The sequence below is a fragment of the Metopolophium dirhodum genome, chromosome 6 (assembly GCF_019925205.1).
Source record: "Metopolophium dirhodum isolate CAU chromosome 6, ASM1992520v1, whole genome shotgun sequence".
NCBI lineage: Eukaryota > Metazoa > Arthropoda > Insecta > Hemiptera > Aphididae > Metopolophium > Metopolophium dirhodum.
Genome location: NC_083565.1, coordinates 531364 through 553729, shown reverse-complemented (window position 1 = coordinate 553729; position 22366 = coordinate 531364). Strand labels below are relative to the sequence as shown.

General features: G+C 37.3%; 2 protein-coding genes across 3 annotated transcripts in view; one reads left to right on the top strand and one right to left on the bottom strand.

The window, feature by feature from the left end:
* Positions 1-22366, top strand: part of LOC132947862 (lysine-specific histone demethylase 1A) — a 418533-nt gene that overhangs the window by 226281 nt on the left and 169886 nt on the right. The gene's annotated exons all lie outside the window — the stretch shown is intronic.
* Positions 748-6047, bottom strand: LOC132947860 (toll-like receptor Tollo). The gene has a single exon (XM_061018093.1). It carries the CDS (start codon positions 5335-5337, stop codon positions 1591-1593), a length of 3747 nt encoding a protein of 1248 aa, XP_060874076.1. The 5' UTR covers positions 5338-6047; the 3' UTR covers positions 748-1590.

Here is a 22366-nt window from a genome sequence, read left to right as displayed (position 1 = left end):
TCCACCGATATCCTCGTCGTCATCATCGGTGATCAATGGTCGTTCGTCGTCGTCGTCGTCGTCGTCTGTGACATTTCGACGCGATCAGATAATATAATACACCTCTCCCCCACCCGCACGTTTCACCCACAACTCGAGACCCGCACGGTGCACACGATGTCGTGTAGTACGGGTCGGTCGTTTTTTGTGCTACGACGAAATACTCCGCGGGGCCGTCTTGGTGATGGATGATGATGACTATGATGATGATAATACCATAATATTATATGATACCCGTCGGAGAACCGCGTGCGACATTGCCGCCGCCTATCGTCGTAATATATTTCGTACGTTTTAAGTTTTATCGCAATAATTTAATATCGACGAATACGGTCATGTCATTATAAGTATACTTACTTGCCAGGCAGCTACCTTACATACCATTATAATAATAGCATATGTAACAATCCAATCGCCAAACGCGATTGGTATACCTATTTATATCTTATAGACATAATATTATGTACACAAAAAGGATACCTTAACCTTTTTTTCGAAACCGATGTATCGATCCCGCGAAGGACGATTGCGAAAATAGAAACCATCATGTGAGAAAATCTATTCAAAAACCGTTTTTTCATACTATTGCGAATTAATTTGTTATTAAATTTAATCGTTTCTATTTTCTTAACCTTTTATACACTTAATAATAATAGTCTTATACTATGTATGGACGCAATTAAATAAATAAATAAAAACAAAGTCGAATTAAATTTTATGTTTTTTTTTTATTATTCGCTGGGTTCTCGATATTTTTTTGAGTACCAGTCAATTAAATTAACAAAAATATATCACAACAATGTTCTAGTACCTAGAAGTTTATAGTCTTCATTGTAAGAAAATAAATAAAAATAATAATAATACATAAAAAAAAAAAACAATAGTAAAAAATGGCATTGTTTTTAGTTCACGTTTTGATAAAAACGTAGATTTTACAATAAATCGGGTTAATAGTTATAAACATAATACTACCAAACGTACAAGATATTTCTTAGACTAGGTAACTAACCCCGCGATATATCTCAAAAATCGTCATTTAACTCTTTGTCAGCAAAAAACTAGTTTATGTGTATATGGCAACTCTCTCTTTTTTTAAAATATATATCTGCTTACTTTTTATGTATATTTTTTCACCTCAAAAATTAAGTACTTATTGATAAAAAAATAAATACACTTAGATTTGCGTTCAAAGAGTTAAATTAATTTAATACATATTTATTAAAGGGCTAAAACACGTTTGAATTTAAGAAATAATAATATTATAGCCTAATAGTAATGACTGGGAGGACATTTTATTCATGATCTTTACATTTTATTTTACAAAAAAGAAAAGTTTAAAAAAAGGTTATAAAAGAAACATCTTAAACATAATCGTATTTAAATACAATAATTAATAATTATGCAGGAGTGGTAGGCATTTAAGCCTTATATACACTGTACAAATACATTTTTGTTTGTTTTTTGTTTGTTTTTTTTTTACAAAATAGTCACTATCTAATATCACAAATTTAATTATTAGGCAAGATAAGTTTTTAATTTTCATACCGTTTATTATATATGAATGGCAAGCGGTCTTGAGTAGTTGTTGTGCACTCCTCTGTGATGGTGATGATGGTGGTGGTGATGCTTGTGGTTGATTGTTTTCGGCCTTTGGTTGTTGGGGACGTCCGGAAGTGCGAATTTCAGCTTCTCCCAGAAATGTTTGTCGCCCCACTGCAGGTACGAATTAGTCTTGAGGTAGAGTCGGATGTCCGGATCTAAGTCCTTGTTGGGCACCTCTCCCAGTAGTATAACGATCAGTCTCTTCCTCTTATCCCGGAGTACTTGATGATGTGCTGATTTAAATTCGAACCGGCACCACTCCGACTTAATAAAGTTCTCCGATAGCACCATTATCGTGCGTTTAGACGATTCCACCGCCTGCACGATCGTGTCGGATATGTAACCACCGGCTGGAAACTCTCTGTAGTGTAGACACAACTTGTACGACGGGTCGCCATTTTCCAGTATCGGAGCCAATTCCTCGATAACGAACGCCTCGTCTTTGGAACTGTAGCTGACGAACGCGTCGAACAACTTATCACGCTCGTCCATTTCAAACTCGGTGCTTTTGCAGAATATCCGAACGCCGAATCTGGAGTGACACCAAACTTTCATTTCATGTCGGAAAACGTACACCATCATGGCGGCGACAATTATGAAAAACACGGCCGAAAATGACACTATCAGGATCGGTATGTAATCCTGAATGTCCGGCCTTTGGATGATGGTCTTGGTAGGCGCGGTCAGGTTACCACCGTTGAGCGCTCCTTCGATAGTGTTCGACGACGTGTTGAACGGTTTTTCGACCGACGAAGGAGTCGTGGGCCCGCAAACCGTACCGTTTTCGCTGTTTATGTTGTACCCTCCCGAATGGTCGAGGCAACGGACCTGTTCGGCGTCCACCACCGCATCGGCAGCGTATTGTAGGAACTCTTTCATTTGTTGAACAAAATCGCACGCGCAACTCCATTGGTTCTCGGCGAGCGTCAGATGAGTCAGCGTCGGCGACAGTCTCCACACCGGAAACTGAGCTATCCGGTTGTGGTCCAAGCGAAGTATGGTTAGCTGTTGCAGGAAACGAAATGTCGTGCTATTTATGTACGTTATACGGTTGTGGTTTAAATAGAGCTCCTTGAGCTTGTCCAGTCCGTAAAACTCGTCACCGTACAATGTGGATATACGGTTGTCGTCCAAGTGTAGCACTTCGAGTTCCTTGAGTCCGTGGAATGTCCGATTTTGCACGCGCTCCACGTTCGAAGAATTCAAGTAGAGAACTTTCAAGATTTTTCTGCCCAAAAACGTGTGTGTGCTCAGAGTCTTGATCGTATTGCCGTCCAAATATAATACCGTGGTGTTCATCGGTATTTTATCCGGCACTCTGTTAATGTAACCAGCACTCGAGCAGTCGACCACGTTGGACGTGGAGCTGACGCTATGGAAACACGTACAATTCGTTGGACATATCATTTTGCAATCACACGCATCAAAATCGCAACAATCGCACGTGCTGCGTTTCGCGCACTCCATATCGTATTGACACAAAAACTGTTCTTCGGACGCTTCTTTCAACAGCACTCGGGACTCGCCTCGATTGTATATGACCTCGCACGTGGCTGTCTCCAAGTCGACTAGTTTGGGTTTGTTCCGATCGGGTTCGACACTATACGCTTGTAGCCATTGCATCGAACAGTCGCACACAAACGGATTGTTTCCGACTAGAAACTGTGGCATGGTCCGACCCACCGGAACCGTCGATATCCTAAGCGATTGCGGGTTCAGTGTTTTCAAACGGTTACCGGTCAAGTCCACTTGCGTGAGATTTGGTTTTTTGAAAAACGCGTACGATTGTATTTTGGAAATTTGATTGTTGGACAGATACAGATTTTGTACTTTATCCGGGATCGAACTACCAGTCACTTCAGTCAATTTATTGTTACTGGCGTCGAATCCTGTCAGTTGCGTTTCCAACTCGTAGTGATTTCCGAGTTCGGTGATTTGATTACCGTGTATGTCTAACCACTGTAATCCCGTTGGTATCAGAGCATAATCGAACCATTCTAAGAAGTTTTCCGATATGTTTAACCATACGAGATTCGACAGTTTTGAAAATAGTCCACCGACGTCCCGTAAATAATTACCGTCCACCCTGACCGCTACCAGTCTAGTGTTATTATCAAAAGTACCGGCTTCTATTTTTTGGATTTTATTATTGGCGAGGTTGATGAGATGCAGTTCTGGTAGTCTATCAAAAACACCCTTGGACACATTGGATATTTGATTTTTCAACAGTTTCAACCCGATGAGCTGACTCATGGCCGGAAACGACGTGTTGAATATGTCGGTGATCTGATTGTAGCCTAAATCCAAAGTTTTTAGATTGGGAATATTGTTCAGAACCGCCGGTATGTCGTACAGTTTATTTCCGTTGAGGTGTAAGTATTCCAAATCGGTAGAGTTCCTCAGCGCCTCCGGATCGATGTACTGTATTTGATTGTTATCGAGCGATAGTTGGTTTAATGAGGGCAGACCGTCGAACGTGAACTGATCGATTCTGGTCAATTTGTTGCTGGAGAGCACCAACGTTCTCATGTCTATCAGCGACGAAAACACGTTCTCCGGCAAGTACTGAACACCGTTATTATCCAGTCGTAACGATCGGAGCCGGTACAAATCTCGAAATATCGTCGCGTCCAATTTAGTTATGTTGTTGTTGGACATGCTCAAAAACACGAGGCGCACGAGACCGGTAAACGTGGCCGCGTTCACCCATTCCTCGGTCAGCTGGTTTTCGGAAAGGTCCAGCACCAACAACCGGGACAGTTCGTTGAACAGCCCGGGTGCAAGTACGTTTATGGTGTTGTTCTGCAGGTACATCTCGCGTAAGTCGCGTGTGTCGGCGAACAACTCGGGCGCCAGATTGACCAGCCGGTTTGAGGCGACGTTGAGCACGGACAGCGCGGACAGGCCGTCGAACCCGTGGTCGCCGATCACCGATATAACGTTGCCTTGCAAGTGCAAGTCCTGCAAGTTGGTCAGGTGCGAGAACACTTGCGAGTTGATCGAGTCGAAGTTGTTGTACGACAGGTCGAGCACTTGGAGGTTGGCGCCGCACTTCTGTTGCCCGGACGACCCGAAGTGGAAAAGCTCGAGGTGCCGGAGTCGGTTCCGGGTGAGGTTCAGGTAGACGAGATTCTGCAGCGAGCAGAACACGCCCTCCGGCAGCTTGGCGATGTTGTTGTGGCTCAAGTCGAGCCGCTCGAGCATGTTGAGCTCCTCCAGGAACGTGTCGGGCTGCACTTCCATGTTGACCGACGTCCAGTCGTTGTTGTGCGTGACGACCGTGAGGTTGCGCAACTGCCGGAGCCCGCGGAACGATTCCCGGCCCAGGCTGTTGAGCTTGCACGAGTCGATCGTCAGCTCCCTGAGATCGATGAGCGTCTGGAACGTGCCCGTGCCCAGCGAGCTGAGCAGGTACAGCTGCGAGTTGCACTCGATTTTCAGCTTGACCGTATACTGCGGCTGTATGATACTAAAATTGGTCTTTTCCAGCTCGGAGTTCATGGACCTCACACGGCAGTGCAGGGCCACCTCTTGTTCGTCGGACACGGTCTGCGACGCGATCGTCTCGTCACCGTACGCGGTCACGGCCAGCCACTCGCACTCGTTGGGCGGCTTGTGCCTGAGCGTCTTACTCAGCGACGCCGACATGACCAGTAGCACCGAGCTGACGAGCACCGCGGCGGACGTTAGAGCCATGACGGTCCCGGGGGTCGCGAGGGGGCGCGTTGGTCGGGGGGGTGGTTGTTATTCACGCGGACGTGAATGGGGGCCGGAACGCAAGAAATACGCGTTCGATCGCCGTCACCGCCTGGACACCATTTGCGATGTGCGATCGCGGAAAAGAGACATCAACGAACGGGCATGGTGACGAGGCGGGATAAAAGATATTATTGTAATATCGAAAAAAAAAAAATTCGCAAAAAAAATTTCAAATTCACCACCGATTTTATTAATTTATATTTCGTACTCGTATCCGTGACGCGCGCACTCGAGAAAAACACACGCACGCACACGCGACATTCGCGCACGCAACACACGCTAATAACAATAATATTATACTTGTAAATATTATAATAATATTACTATTACTATTATTATTATCGGACGGAATAATAACGCGACGCGAACTATTTTATACGCACACACACACACACACTCTGAGATACGCGCGCGCGCGCGTAAACACCACTACGACGGTCGGCAGGCACTCGGAGACTGAATGCGCTGCGGGCGGAACGAGGACTGGTTGCCGTTTGGTGTACGCCGCCGCAGCCGCCGCCGCCGTCGTTCTCCCACCCAGCCGCACACGGTATAATATTATTATGCTTTCCGTTCGCTTTTGCTGCCGCTGCCGCCGCCGCTGCTGCCGCCGCCAGGGTCGTCTTGTTTTTATTCCCAGTCCGTCGCCGTCGCGCGTACGTGCGTCGTTTCGTATACCTATACGCGGTCTGTCCGTCCGTCCGTCCGTCTATTCACCCGGTACACTTTTAACACCTACTTAACATAGGGCGTCCCCCCTCCCCCTCCCCAGCCCGTGTCGGACCGTCGTCGTCGTTCCGGCCGCCGCCGCTCGCGTTGTAGTCGTGTGTTGTACCCATCACGAAATATTATTGAATATCCTAAAAAAAAAAAATTAGGTATCGTCGCACATTCGTCGGTTACGATTTATTATAACAACATTGTTTCGTGTGTGATGGCACACTATTATAATATACTTGAGCATACTTATAATATACAGCGTCGGCAATAATGATACTACGTGTTCATCGACCCGCCGCGTGTGAATTCGGTGGTTATAATATAATATTATGATATCACGTTAGGTGTTATTATGATGGCTATATTATCGACTGTACCGTATTATATATTATTACTATGCATAAATAATGATCTCATTTACATCCACGTTTTCTATAGAACAAACTATCCGCAGTATTGAAAAATATCAAAATATGAGTATAAATAGGTATAGATTGATACTAACCAATATTTGAAAAAAAATTAGATAGAATATACTGAAATTTATAGATTATCGAAAATTATTTTTTAACAATAAACTATTGCGTTGCATTAAAATACCTACGTTTAGAAACCGGGAATTTAGATCGCTCGCATTTCTAACTCCTTATGTTATATTATAATAATATTATCAAACAATTCAAATAAAATTACTAAAATTGTTCTCCAATTTGAGTCAATAATCGAATTTTAGACGTCGGTAATCGTATAACTTGCTGCCATCGTTGGAACGATTAGGCGCACTATTTGTTTTAAAACATTTACCCCAAACACAAAAGTTCTTGAAAATATTTTCGTATCGCGCGGATGGCGAAGAAATTTGATGACCATAAGCCCCAGAGATCTCCGTAGGTCAGCACACGCGTTGAGAGAAACGTTTTTTAATTCACCTCTGCGCTGTACCGCGATGAGACTGCAACAACCACCACCGACTTCGGCTGGTGACTTGTGCGTGCGTGCATGGTGTGCTCGAGTGCCGAGTTTTTTCTCGCTTTTTTCCGTCTTTTTTTCGCCATACACTGTCAACGACGGCGCGTAATGAACATGACGAGTAGTCGAACACGTTATATTGACGAGACACACTTTGAATTATTATCGAACCGACTATTATAAACGACTTCACAATAATAATAATATAACAACTCGGTTATTTCTTTCCGCGTACACTGCACCGTTGTAGCGTATCATATAATGTTTACAATCATGCCGGCGGATGACTTCGATTTTTAATTCTGTTTTCTATTTTACGAGTCTCTCATATATATATATAATATTATATCGTACCTGTATAATGCGGCCGACGCGAAGCTGTGCTTCATAAAAATAATGTATACCTGCATATTGTTATAAAGGTTCGGCTTGGCGTATAACGCGCAGCATGTGTTAAAATCGATTAAAATTTAAAATATTATACATTATTCTTATGGCAGGTATATCTCATTATTATAATAATAATGTTATTATTATGCTATTTTGTCGAGTGTGTAACAGAATGGAATATTTTTGTCGGAGAAATATATATGGTGTTTGGAAAAACGATGATAATAATGAGTTGTGTGTATATGTGTAGGTACCTATGCATAGGTAGAAAATCTAATTTTGCTCTCGACGGTGCTGCACTGCGACGGTACTACACTACTTCGGCAGTGGTCGTCCGAGCGTTTACGCCTGCATTTTAAATAATAATAATAATGTCACATTGTTATTGTACCTATATAAGATTTAATATTTAAATAATATAGGTAGGTACTGCTGCAGGTACCTCTCGTCATAATATGTTTATTGGAGCGCTTCGCTCGTGTTTGTATAACTTGTGTCGTTGTGTGACTTGCGATTTTAAAACATTTCGCCGAGTAAAATATAATATACACACACGGTCCCTTGAGGTCCTATACCTACTTACCCTATTTATACCGGATCGCCGCGTGCTGAATCGCCCTCCATCCCCGACTTTGGTTTCGCCTGTCTGTGCATGCCTCGTACATTAACATTTCCCTATTTATGCGAACGTGATATGTGTATATAATAATAATGCTATATATATGTGTACGATATATATTGTTACAACGCGCAGTATCCATTTCACCTGTCGATGCGCGAGTTTTCTCAAAAATATTTACTCTCCGTCTCGCGTCCCGAGTGGCCTCCCCGCAGCCCTGACCAATGTCCTTTTATCTAATTTGACGTCTATATATTATCATTACTTTTGTGATGCGTTGCAGCCAGACCGTTGCATACACAACTCAAAAAAGAGCCGGCCCGTTTCCACCGGGAGATCGAATTATGTATGTTCGTTTGGCATTTAGTCGTCGGGAGGGTTCATGTACCCATATATATTATACTTGTATAGCTATAATGCTTTATATATATATATACACGCGAGCAGCGCGCGCAACAATGGGACAGGCGGTATTCATTATTCCTAACTACCCGCCGCCGCTTATTATACTATACATATAGGTAGGGCCCAGTTTTTTTCCTGGTTCTTTTCTTCTTCCTCGACCCGTGCTGAAACGCACCCCAACCACCTGAATGCACCAGGTGAAGACGACTACGAATACGACGTGTATAATATAATTTATACACTGTTAAAAAATGCATTTTTAATACCAAACCGCTCGTTGATTTATAACTAATCGTGAGAGACCTCGCCGAAGTGTTCATCATATCGCATTAGACACGAAATTAGTGTGGTATTTTTTACGGTCCATAAGTCACTTTTTTTCGGACGGATGTAAAAAATAATAAGTAAATGCCAATGTAGGTATTCATTCGCGATTATTTCTTTGCCATTACACTCGCGGAAGGCCGAACGAATTTCTATTTGGGGTTCGACAAAAATTATGCGTTCCGAGATGCGAGCGCACACGCACGCACGTGCAAAGGGGTTGATAGAATTCAGCTGTTATCATTAGTTAAAAAAATAATTCGAGACGGTAAAAAAACGAAAACACCGTTCGTTCGACTGTGCCGCAGTATAGTGTATATTATAATAATAGTGACAGCGTTCGGTGACGATTGACATATTTTGTGAGTGCGTACGAACGGACGAAAATAAACTCATTAAACACCGCTATAGGAAAACACCATTAAATACCCAGAAGTTTTTTAGTAAAAAAAAACAAAGACTAATAATAAAAATCTATACACCCAGATTTGTTGGTTTTAGAAAGAAAAAGCGTCTACTGCGGGTACCTATATATTATTATTATATCCTAATATTCCGTACATGTAATATTATTATACGCGCGGAAAAGAAGACCCTTGCCGCGATTTTCTCGTGCCTACCCATATTTATATATTATAATAGGCACTGGCCCGGAGACAAGCGTGTACTCGTAATTAAATAGACGTTATTTTCCTATTTGATCCGTTTCGATCATAATATTATATATTATAATGCACTACATACATGTTGTTATTATATATATTATTATGTAGGTATATTGCGCGCGCGCACTGCTCGCATATAGGCTCGCTTCCTCGGAGGCATCGGGACGTCGTTGAACGACAGCGATCTGATAACGATATTATAATGTTTGGTTGTCATTAAACCCACACGTGGGTTCCTGTAATTACAATGCATATGGGAGGAGTTAACGATGTCGACAACCTTATGTAGGTAAAAACAAAAACAAAAACAAAAAAATAAATATATATATGAAAATAAACATTATCGAATACACACACACACACACTCATCATATAGGTAATAATATATATAACTACGAAATATAAAAAGCAACCGAACCGATCTGAACGTTCCTCCCGCGGCCGCTCGAGTGGTTGATGGGTGGTGGGTTAGGGGGGTAATTAACTGCATGTGAAGAGTAGGTATATACCGTCTGCATTTAGGCCCGTGATAGTGTACAGGTACCTATATAACAGTGAACACCATAATTGTTGCAGTTCAAGACGTCATGGATGTTGTATATACACGGTTATTATACATATATATCCATCAAGGGGTTTCGTCTTCGGGGCGGTGTGTCCTGCGTTTGTGAGTTGTGGAGGGGGGACAGTGGTGTAATTTACTCGATAATCTCGTTAACGTTTTTTTACGTCTTGCAGTACTTGGCTGGTGTACTTTAAGGAGTATACCTGCAGCGGTAGGATTTGACAATGCCCCGCACTGAAATTAAATTTAAATATTATGTCATATATAGATTTACACCTATATTATACATTATTGTATTTATATATGATTTTTATTCATTATCATTTATCAGATTGTCCACAATATTGCACATATATTAGGTATATATGCTCAGAGATTTGTTATCCATAAAATGTATACATATTTATATTCGGAACTGCTGTATATATTATATTCGAATGTTTTTAAAGTCTATAATTTTGAGTATTGACGTAAATTATTATCATAATAAATAATTATATCATTAGTATAATTAATATACATAATATTATTAACGTTATACATGCAATAACGTACCTATACAACTTTTTATATATTCGTATAGGTATTTGGCTATACGCGTGAGTTTTTATACCTAATGAGTTCATCGTTCTCTAATTATGCCTACACATCATCGACGATAGTAGTTCTGTCCGACCAATCGCAACTATTTCTAATTTTCTTCTGTTGCAGCGTCCGTACCTATTATTTACCCTAATATATATTACGTACCTATACTATACCTATACCTATTATTATTATAACCAGCTATGTATTATCTTGGTCCGTATCTGGTTTACTCTGCTGATAACTCATCACACATAATAATAATAGTCTATGTGTATATCGTTTATTGCAGTATGCATTATGCGTACACATATGATGCTTATATACCTACACCTTGACAAAGGAAAATATTATCTAAACCCATGTATACCTGTATAGGTACGTCATATATATGCGTGTATCGCAGCTCGTAAGTGACGAGGAGAAAAAAATTAGTGTTTTAATATAGCTAGGATTAATGAAAAAACTCTAGGTCATTTATTGTGTGTGATAACTGTATGACGTGACGACAATTATTGGAAAAACAGAACACTCCTGAAAATAATAAATATATATATTGTGTCGATGTGGAGTAAGCGTAGATTTTCTCCGTTTATTGTTCTGTATATATATCAATATATTTAATTACCTTAGCTAAAAGGCGAAAACAGTTGCAATCATACGTTTTTGAATATTATCGTTTTCAATTGACCTGTCGGCCGCGAATCATACTGCTGCACGGCGGTGTGCTTCGGGGTGGAAAATCCAATTTTCCCTTATTTTATAAACGAACCCTCGCGCTCCCACTGCAGGATGTCCGCGATAAGCTGCGCTCAGTGTCGCCGGTCACGACTGACACATCGGGTGACATCGTCCATTTGTCAATGCACTTAATTAGATACCATAATAATATAATAGTATGTATAGGTACCGTGTGCAATATATATATATGAACACCGAGGCGTTTGTCTATTTTTAACGGCACCCGTCGCATCGCCCTTTACGCCGACCCGTAAACGGTATAATGAGCTTAAACGATAGATCGTCGTCGTTGGCCTGGATAATCGCGTTAAAGCATAAATGATTATAATGATACAAAAAAAAATAAAAAATAATAACAATGATAATTTATTATAATACGCACTATATACGTACCTATATATCATAATATATCTATATTTAACTACATAACTATTTATATACAATACTGCTGATAAGCGTTTATATTATGGTGTCGTTGCAGCAGCCGTCGACAGTCGATCTTATTACGTCACAAAATAAACCATATTGCGTACGGATCATCGGGTCATCAAATAGTGAATTAAATGAGGTTTTCGTAAATTTTTGATATTTGATTTTTTTTTAAAAAAACTTATACATTTCTAAAGTATACCTCTCCAAAAATATTGATTGGTAACCCTGGTAGGGATTGTATAATGCGGGTTATCGCTTGTACCTATAACTAAATCGCAAGTTCCAAGTTCTCAAGTACTGTGGAACTGTTGGCAGAGGTTCGATATGTGTTACTGTTTTCTTACTGTTTACTGTTTACTTTACTGTTTTATTCAGAAAATTACATTAGATACCTGTATAGGAATAGGCCAAGCAGGTGTGCAAAATTAATATAAATCATAGTTTCATACTATAGTATACTCTAAACCAGATATATATCAAGTCAAGTCAGCTGAACGACTGCGCCGAAGTTACAAAATAAGTTATTATAATGTTTTTTGGAAGGTGTCAGCTCAATCTCCCTCTGTATATATACATAGTACTGCAGCCATTACGCCGCAGCCGTATATATATGTGTACATAGTTCAAATTCCAAATTCCACGACCGCGACGAATATCGAACTATATATTATTATTATTATGTATGACCTATCGACGTACCTACACATTATGTATATACCTATATACGTGCAGTACATTAAATATACAATAATAATATATAAGTACCGGCACGTTATTTTATCAACAAAACTATACGTATCGGATGTTGTGTCGACGAGCGTAATCGATTATTTTTTATTTAATATACATTAATCTTGTGGTACTGTATAGTTCGTATATTTATATACGCGCGTAGGTACCTATCGGTATATCGGATGAAATATTGGTTTGTGCTCGTATATAAGTATCGAAAAGTAGGTTTAGCGCGGGTACTTGCGGGGAATATGCACGGGTACACATGTATTATATATATATAGGTGTAGGTATATAATATAATGAAAGCGCACGTAGGCGGTTAATTATTGTTAGTTTAAGTCCGCGCGCGCCGTATCACTGCGTAAAAAATAAAATGGTTTTTTGGAATGTCATTACATTGACTGGGTAATTTATTTAAGGAAAATAAAAAAAAAAAATTACACCGCGCGCCATAAATTATGACTATTCATTGCACCGCGTTCTTGACGTTTTGTGGTCTAATAATTCACAACCTATAACTTTATGGTCTAGTTGTGACGCGTGCTTTGACTTCACAAATGTGTCTGCGCACAATTTTAATAATTTTTCATGCATTATATTGTTATGATAATAATATAATATGCATGCACTGTGTATATACTATATTATGTATATTGTATATAGATATAAGTACCTACCTATTATGTATACATAGACATTTATATTATATTGCAGCGGACTGTAGGGACACCGTAATTAAATTCAAATCTTTATTTACTGCACGTCGTGTCGTCCTATTATAGATATAACCTAATTCTGTTTGTACAATATTACATATTATTAAAACGTAGGAATACAATATGTACGTTTTTAGTCATTATTTAAATTGCGGGCTCTTGCAGTTTAATATGTGAAAATAATGTAATTTCAGTATTTTTTTTGTAATTCTATTTTTAATAGCTGTGCGCAGTATATAATTTTAATTTTCGTACCCTTTCTTTGTTTTAACAGTATAATACCGCCGCTGTGTAAATAATGATAAATTGCTTATTTTGTTTTTTATTCTTTGTATAGGTACTAATTAACAAAAATTCCATTTTACGTACTATATAATATAATGTACAAGATGCAGAGAGGGGAGGCGTTTATTGTAATTAATAATTATTAATATAATTAACGCATTATAATCTATATATTATAATATAGATTTTATGGAGTTATACTCGTTTGTTCGTATAATAGATTATAATAATTTATGCATACGACAATTATAGATTATTTGATGTTAACCGAGTTTTAAGTGTATAGTTAGGTTACAACTGACATCCTCATACCTACTCGTATTATACTAACCTAACCATAATATTATTACCATTATTTTAACGACCGAACCGTTCATAAATCATTCAAACGTATACGCAGATACAGTTCCTATATATAGTTTATATACAAATTCCATCCGGATCCTAAATCTGTAAATTAGAAAGTGTTCGTCATACTTAGTAATATTGTATTATTTGAGTACAGTAAACTCTCGGTCAACTGTGATCTTCCGCGGAGCTATAAGAATTATGTATGCATGTAAAATATAATATAATAAATAATTAGAGAACGGCTGAGAGAGAACACCTCAAGTTTCAAAACTTACCCCAGAAAGCTGTGTGACTGTGTTGCTGCTGGCAATGTCCCGATCTACTTAGGGGATTTTGAAATCTGAAGTTGGACATAATTTTTTATCTAGTTTTTGCATTCCAATGTGGGTGTTATCGTGGGTAACGTCGTTTATCTGTAGTTGCCACGCCACCTTATTCCGCTGGTACCTATAATCGAGAGTTTACTGTAGGTATATAGACTTAATAATTATAATATGATATTCAAAGAATAAAAAAAATGAGCGTACCTGATTATTTAAAATTTAAGTGTCTTATTGATTAAAAAATAATTAGAAGGTATATAAGTAGTACGCATAAATATTTTTTTTTTAAAGAAGAGAGACCCCCGCATTAGTAACCCTACCCCCCAATTCAAACATTGTTCATGTATAGATATTTTGTATCGTACACATTTCTTAAATTTATGGGCTCAACAATATATACTAAAATGTTATATTGTTATAATATATATAGATATTGAACGTCATTGATTATGACCGTGCGTATATTGTTAACTTGACTATAATAATTGCAGCTGACTGCTGACTACATTATTATTGTGATATACGCGCGTATTGTGATAACTACTGTTCGTCAGGTCGTCAGGATAAGTGTTATATTTTAAGATTTTGTTTTACAAGAACTAAGAAGTACGTTATGGCAGATGCATCTTTCCACTCGTACAACAAATATATCATACGCGATTATATGGTTTGAGAGTGTCTAACTTAATCCTCTGCGTATAATATACAAGGTCTTTCAAGCGCAGGTTCATTCGACAATAATAATATGCGATGCTCGCTGCTCTTGTGATTCACCAATCTGAAATTGCAGGAACAAACGAACAAAATCGGAAAACCCGGCTGTTTTAAATATTATTCATCTGAGGTGGTCCTATATAATGCGTGCTTTAGGCTCGGAATAACGGCGAAATTCACTGCATCGCCGGCGCATAAACCTTGGACAATTAGGTACCTATATCATGACATTTTTCTATACCTAGATGAGCGGTATACCTAACCAGTGGTGGGTAGGTAGGTATACATAAACACATGTTGCGAGCGCGAGTTTTACGTCTTCCGTCGTTTTTACAAAATATTACACTATATATACACGTATCGTCGCCGTACTTAATAATATATACATATATAGGTAGGTAGGTAGACGTTATATTATATACGCGTCTTTCGAGGCGATTATATTATACTTATATATACGCGCGGAGCACATCCGTCCGAAATCATAAATCACCACGAGTGTGTGCACACTGCAGCAGCACCGCTGGGCTGTCTGCCGAAGAATAATATTTCGTTGTTTAAAAATATCCCATATGCGTATTATACACGTACACACACAGACATAATACTCGCACAAGCATAATATTATACAGGACGCGCCATTAACACGGTTTTTCGGGGGCGGCGGGGGAGGCTATTAACGATATGCAACGTGTTTTCCGCTGCCGTACCAGCAGAGAGCGAATATATAGAAGATATGATATTATGTACGTAAAATATTTTGTAAATATGTTATACGGAGGAGAACACTTAGGGAACACGTGTACGGTATACGCAGCACACCCCGTCAACGTCCCCACACAGCCACATGATGATAATCGCTTAAATCGCGATCTATATAGTTTCGCGCTCAGCTGTATGTATATATTATGTCTACAAAATATAATATATCATTGGTATATCTACGATGGCGGACGTCGATTTTTACTATTTACAATATTTGTGTACGTTATTAATATTTTAATATTTTTTTTTGCTTTCAGGTACGTTCATATTATAATGTCCCACCGGTTTATTGCGGGGTAAGTGCACTCCGTGCGCAACAGTATTAGTTATTAGTTATTACTTTTCAGTTTTCACCCCGTTGACGGATTTAAGATTCCATTTAAGAGTCTCTAAGATATACCTACTTTAGTATATATATATTATATGACATTATGCATGCTATACCTGCGGCAGTGGCGCGGTGAACTTATATTATATAAATTGTCTGCAGTATATTATAGCGAGCGTTTCACCCTTCTGCCCAGCACAGGAAAATCCTTAAAACCCCATGAACGGTCGCTTTTCGGCTTACACCCCCACATTATGATGCCACGCCACTGCAGCAATAAGCGCTACCGGACGCGTATCGCGGGTATAGCATTAACAATATAATACAATAATAATAATAATACGTACTCGACGAAGATTTTCGCCGAAAAGACGATATAATATTAAACTACGCTCCCGTCGGACTATATAGGAGACAGGAGTATATAGGATGTAATAAATACATTAATATGAAGACGAGACATTCGTGTTTATGTATTAATAATGTCAAAGCATAAATTTCATTATGGGTCTTCCTGTGCACCGCAGTACGAAGAGATCGTCTCAACATTATTCGATAAATATTTACTACGTTTTATATTTACCTACGTTTATGTGGTAGGCGTACAGCACACGTAAAGTGTTTTAAAAATGAGTTACTCGTTATTTTGCGTGTCTTTTATACAAACGTTTATATTATAATAACAACATAATATTATTTACATATTTTTAAAATATAGGGTAGAATTTGTTATTACACAACGGTCTGACTTTTATCGAACCGTATTTTATGTACGCTACAATGGACGATTATTACGAGGATCCGTGTATATGTAAATTGGAGAATTGTCGCATGTTAAATGCCGATTTTATAGGGCCGTGCGTGTGTTGTACATAATATTTTACTGAATTATCTTACAAATCATTATTATATTAATATATACACACAGTCGTTTTCGTGATTTTACGATATTTATTTACAGATAACGACGACGTCTCTGTCTTGTCGATTTCAAACATTTCAATCATCTGTTCGATATAGTATTGAGTAGCTATATAAAAATATAATACCATCGATGGCAACAAAAAAAAATGGTATTTTTTCATTTCGACCGTTTAAGTATGTTATATAGTGGTAACCGAATATTTTTGTTATTTTTTGTCCGTGGAAACACAATACGCGGCTGCGTCATATACAGGAAGTACATTTTTTCTCTCTCTCTCTCTGCAAAAGTCCGTATGCGGTTTAGGTCTGAATGGGATTCGTAACTTATTACTATTAACAACCGATCGTCTATGGTCAGCCGCCGCGTGCGTACTCTGTTAGGTCATTTCTGTAGAATTTTGATAAATCATTTATTTTGTATGTATAACAAATGGTTGTTTTTCAAACGAAAAAAAAAACCCTGCAGAACATTACTCGACAAAGGCTAATACTATACCGCTGCGCTGCGAGTCAATGGAATTTCACGTTGCAGCAGGGTTCCATTATCGTTAGGTACTGATCGATTTTGCCTAAAATCCGTCCGATATATAGAGTTAGTTTTCTGCAGCGTTCATTAACGCGCGCCTCTGCGCCTACGACCACGGTATATACGTATATACCACTGTGGACCGGGTGGACCCACCGCCGCCTCCTCCTTTGTGTCACCCGGTCATTACGGACTTGAAAAATACGTTCGGCTACGCACAACAAAGAGCTTGTGTGTGATTTTTCTTCGAGCATACGACGTTTTATGGTATAATATTATATGTAGGTAGTGTGTATTATACACACATTTTTTTTTTCCATCTTTACGCGTTTTATTCTTCTTCCGGGAGGACGGTGGCGGGGCATTGTTTGTTCAAGAATAAATGACGTATTTTGGCTTGACCATAAAAATTGATTTGCACCGTGAACGAGCCGCGTGGACACGGTCTTAACGACCTGCGTTGACAACCCGTACGACCCGAAAAATGCGTTCAACGTAATAGAGAACGACCGAACAATTTTTTTCTTTTTATTCAACATCATCATCAATAACCAACCGATGTCCGTGTTTATTATATAATAATATTATACGGTATAGCCTATATTATACGTGTGTAGGAGGAAGAGAAGTTCTTGCGACAGTGTCTCTCTGCAGCCGATGTTGGTAGGTGGCCGTCCGTCACGGACCGTTTACGGTGCGTTATGCGCGCATTCCGAAACCCGCCACGGATTCGTTTAGAGAAATTATTATTATTATTATTATTATCATCCTCTTTCGGAAGCCCCAAGACTACCGTGTGCTTAATGTCCCAAACGAATCCGATCGATTTATCGGGTTGACAATGTATATATTATATACGAAAAATCACGTTTTCGACTACCGACCGGCCGATCATATTATTATCATACACTGCCATTAATTCTATTTACCATTGTGCGCCTGACACGTGGTGACTGTACCCCATCGATTTGGGAAAATTAATGTTTCAAAGTAGATGGTGTTATAGGTATACAGTATACTCGGAATTACTGCAGATACCACACGGCAGCTGCTGCTGCTGAAGTAGCACTCTTTATAATAAAATATATATGTAATAATATAATAATACTTATATTATATTATTTTGTGTCACAAACATTTCGTTTTAAATGTCGTATAAATATTATTGACCGTATTTAGATAGAATATTATTTCAATGAGATAGGATCGATATGACTACACAACGCGAAATAATAGAGGTTGGTAAAACCAATGATAACCTAGTTAGTAGATGGACACAAATGCGCTTAGGTACTTATAAAGCATACGCGTTTGATACTTTGATGTTTAAAAAATAATATATCCCATAAAGAATACCATTAAATATTTTTTAAAGAATAATATTATAATAGAGACAATGTCGATCCCCTATTCCCATATCAGTCTCTCCAATGTATAAATTACTACTCACTGATTGTTTTTATTTCCATATCATGTTTTTTGTTTCTTCCAACGTACAGTTATTATAGGTAGGTACATATTATGTAACGTACCTGTTAGGTATATGATCGTTTGTTCACTATTTTAATATTTTAAAATACCTAAATTTTAGAAAACCGTTTTTTATCTGCGAACATCATGTGATTCGCGTGTACCATAATAATAGCTGATGTGATGAAATTACGTTCAAATTTGTACCTATGTACTTATACTTTTGATATGGTCTCGATATATTGTTTACAATAGATGCATTTTATACGTATCATAATTATCAGTGCACGTGACCGTATCCTTTTTGTTTATTCGTGTCAAACAAACGATGTTGTTGTATTTTTTTTTCCTTAAATGTTAGATGGTAGTCTCGTATATACGATAAAAAAAAAAAAAAAAAACATTTAAAATATTAAAACACTAAAACTTGATATTCTTGAACGATCTGATGATGAAAATATTCGAGGAATCCATTTACAGGTATATACCCTTTGGTACAACATTAACGTTAATGTTTTTTGAGTACGATGTATTTTCTTTTCAAAGACTATTACTTTTTATAGTATAATATTATACATACTCGTTTTATTCAAGATTTTCGTTGTTTTAATTGTTAACGATTACTCATCCGGGCACTTGACATTCGATATTATTTTAACATGCTTATTATATGGCTGATACGTTCACCCACCTTATCAGATCCTATATTTACTATTTAGGATTTATATTTATATTTTTCAACAATCCTTTCGGTTAAGTACATGCACCTTGTTACTGTATAGGATGTGTCTGTGTATCTATGTGTCTGTAATAATGTATACATTTAGGCGTGCACACAGTCGTAATCATAAATAAACTAACGTTTGTCTTTAATTTAAAAAAAAATACTCGATATAAAAATAGGTAACTGCTTAGGTCGCTTTTTTTTAAGTATAAATGTATAATTTTATACGAAAAGTGTACACATATATAATATGCAATATGTATCCTACCAAGAAAATACAGTTTTAATCATAACAATTTGTATAGTATAACATCCTATATATTTCCATTTAACTTTTTATAATATCATTCATGACGAATACAATCAACTTTATAATTAATTTTTGCTTACTTGTTTCGGATGTATAATAAATACAATAAAATACTTATGAATAGAATGCATTTAAAATATTTTTCTCACTTTTTAATTTGACGAAATAGAGAATACACAATTTTATACAAAAAAATAATAATAATAATAATAATTATAACATTAAAAATGTGCACATATATTTTGCACAGTCATGATAAATCCATTCTACTAAATTAGAAACTATATTATTCGTAAAATATTTTTTTTATAAACGAACAAATATAAAATTCATAATAATATATATTGTATTGTTATATTATAATATGCATGTACAATATATTTTAATTTTAGCAGTTATATTTTTATACTTATGATTTATGAACACCGTGAGATGTGATAGCTAAACGTCATTATGGTTTTTCAGGTTACCAAGGAAAACGACGTTTTTATTTTAACGTCTACAATTATTTTATAACCAGACTGAGAATATTCTGAAAAATTTCACGCTAAACATTTAACTGAATTTTTATGAAAAAAACCTCATTAGGTGGCTCTCAAAAATTAAATATTGCATTAAATATATATCTGCCTGGCTCACGTTCTATGCCACATCAAAATATGGTATTCCTTAAATTCTTCAAGTCCAATTTTTCACAAGAATTATTTGAACCAATCTGTTATTTTTTTATCAAAAAATAAAATTTTACTTGAAGCATTACGTTTTGAGAACACGGTTCGATGCTCTGATTTGACAATTCACACCAATCCACTGAAAAAAAACAATCGTGCCAAAATACAAATGTTACAAAAGTTTTTTTTAATTACTGTGAGTTTTTATCTCTATTCTTGTTTAAAAAATGAAAAATAAATACAACATTGTCAATAAAATCTTGACAGTTGCAGCTATAAAGCTATATAATGTAGGGTTTAAATAAGACGTACTTATATATTTCAATAAACGGACATAGGATTCAGTCTAGGTATACTTGAATATTCATCTATTGTAATAATAAAAATAATTTTCGTTTCCTATTTTTCGTTACATACGTTTATAAAATAAAAGTATATAATACCATATAATATATTAGACGGTGTGTATATTATATAATAGATAATATTATAGATGTATGTACTTTTTTTATTTACTCAAATGTTGGCAAATTTTCTTAATATTTCATCTTACATTCTTACAAGGACTTACATTTGTTTATGAATTGGTACACATAAACGTCGGAGTACAGTGAATTATAAATCAGCTGCCGCGTGCTCCACGCCGGTGCCCAATTTTTAATGTCCCGCACAGTGACGACGGTCTCTGTGGAAATCACCGCCGCCGGGGCCACGCTCCCGGGCTTACGTATATATACTTTAAGGGGGGAATCTTCTCGTATTATTTAATGCCGTAAAAGAGAATCTATTAAAAAGGTTCCAAAAATATCAGCGAACGCGCTTTGATAGAGTTCGCCTTTACTTTTTTACGATGCCCCAGAGAGATTCAATACCTATACATTATATTGTACGTCCATGAAATATAATATATATATATATATATACCTAACAGTCAACGTATACCTAATATTGGTGAGACAGACGAACATAGGAAGGAAAAAAACAATTTAATTATATATATATACATGCGAGAGTACAACTTATTACACTCAACCACATGCAACACTTGTATCAACATCGCACCGGTGCATCGGTACCACGTGTTCGCCTGGCGATAGTAGTAGGATATAGTACACGAGTACCGTCATTTACATGTGCATTTGCAGTCGTCCCGATAGTCATATATATCATTCATTATAATATTGTGTTAAAGTATATGTGCGTGAGTGCAGTTAAAGTGTTTTTTTTTTTATCCAAGATATCACAATGGTTTTACTTCCCGTGTTCCGGTGTTCGTTTGTATATATTGTACATTTACATTGATAATAATTATGATTTTTGAATACAGCTGCGATATGGTGATAAAAATATATCAACTCGTCGTTATATCTGTGCGTTGCTACACTTTTTATTCTCTGACATATTTAATGACAATCGTACGAAAGAATGAAATCTATCGATTTTTTTTTTGTCTCCCATAGTTATAACTCGCAACAAAAACTTATATAGGTTCTCCGAACGACAGTTGCACGGGGTTTTAATTACACACAGTACAAAATAATACGAACGCTTTGACATCGTCGAAAAAACGTATAAGTAAATGAAATACGCTGTATAGGTAGTTAAAACGACTATTCATTACGACAGTAAAACTGCACAAAAACGAAACGCCAGTTAATTAGAAATTTAAGAGCCTAAATGATTATTTATATTTTCTTGTTTATAGTTTT

Bases quoted from the DNA above. Each gene is read 5' to 3' on its own strand.
- LOC132947860 (XM_061018093.1), bottom strand. From the start codon at position 5,337: ATGGCTCTAACGTCCGCCGCGGTGCTCGTCAGCTCGGTGCTACTGGTC.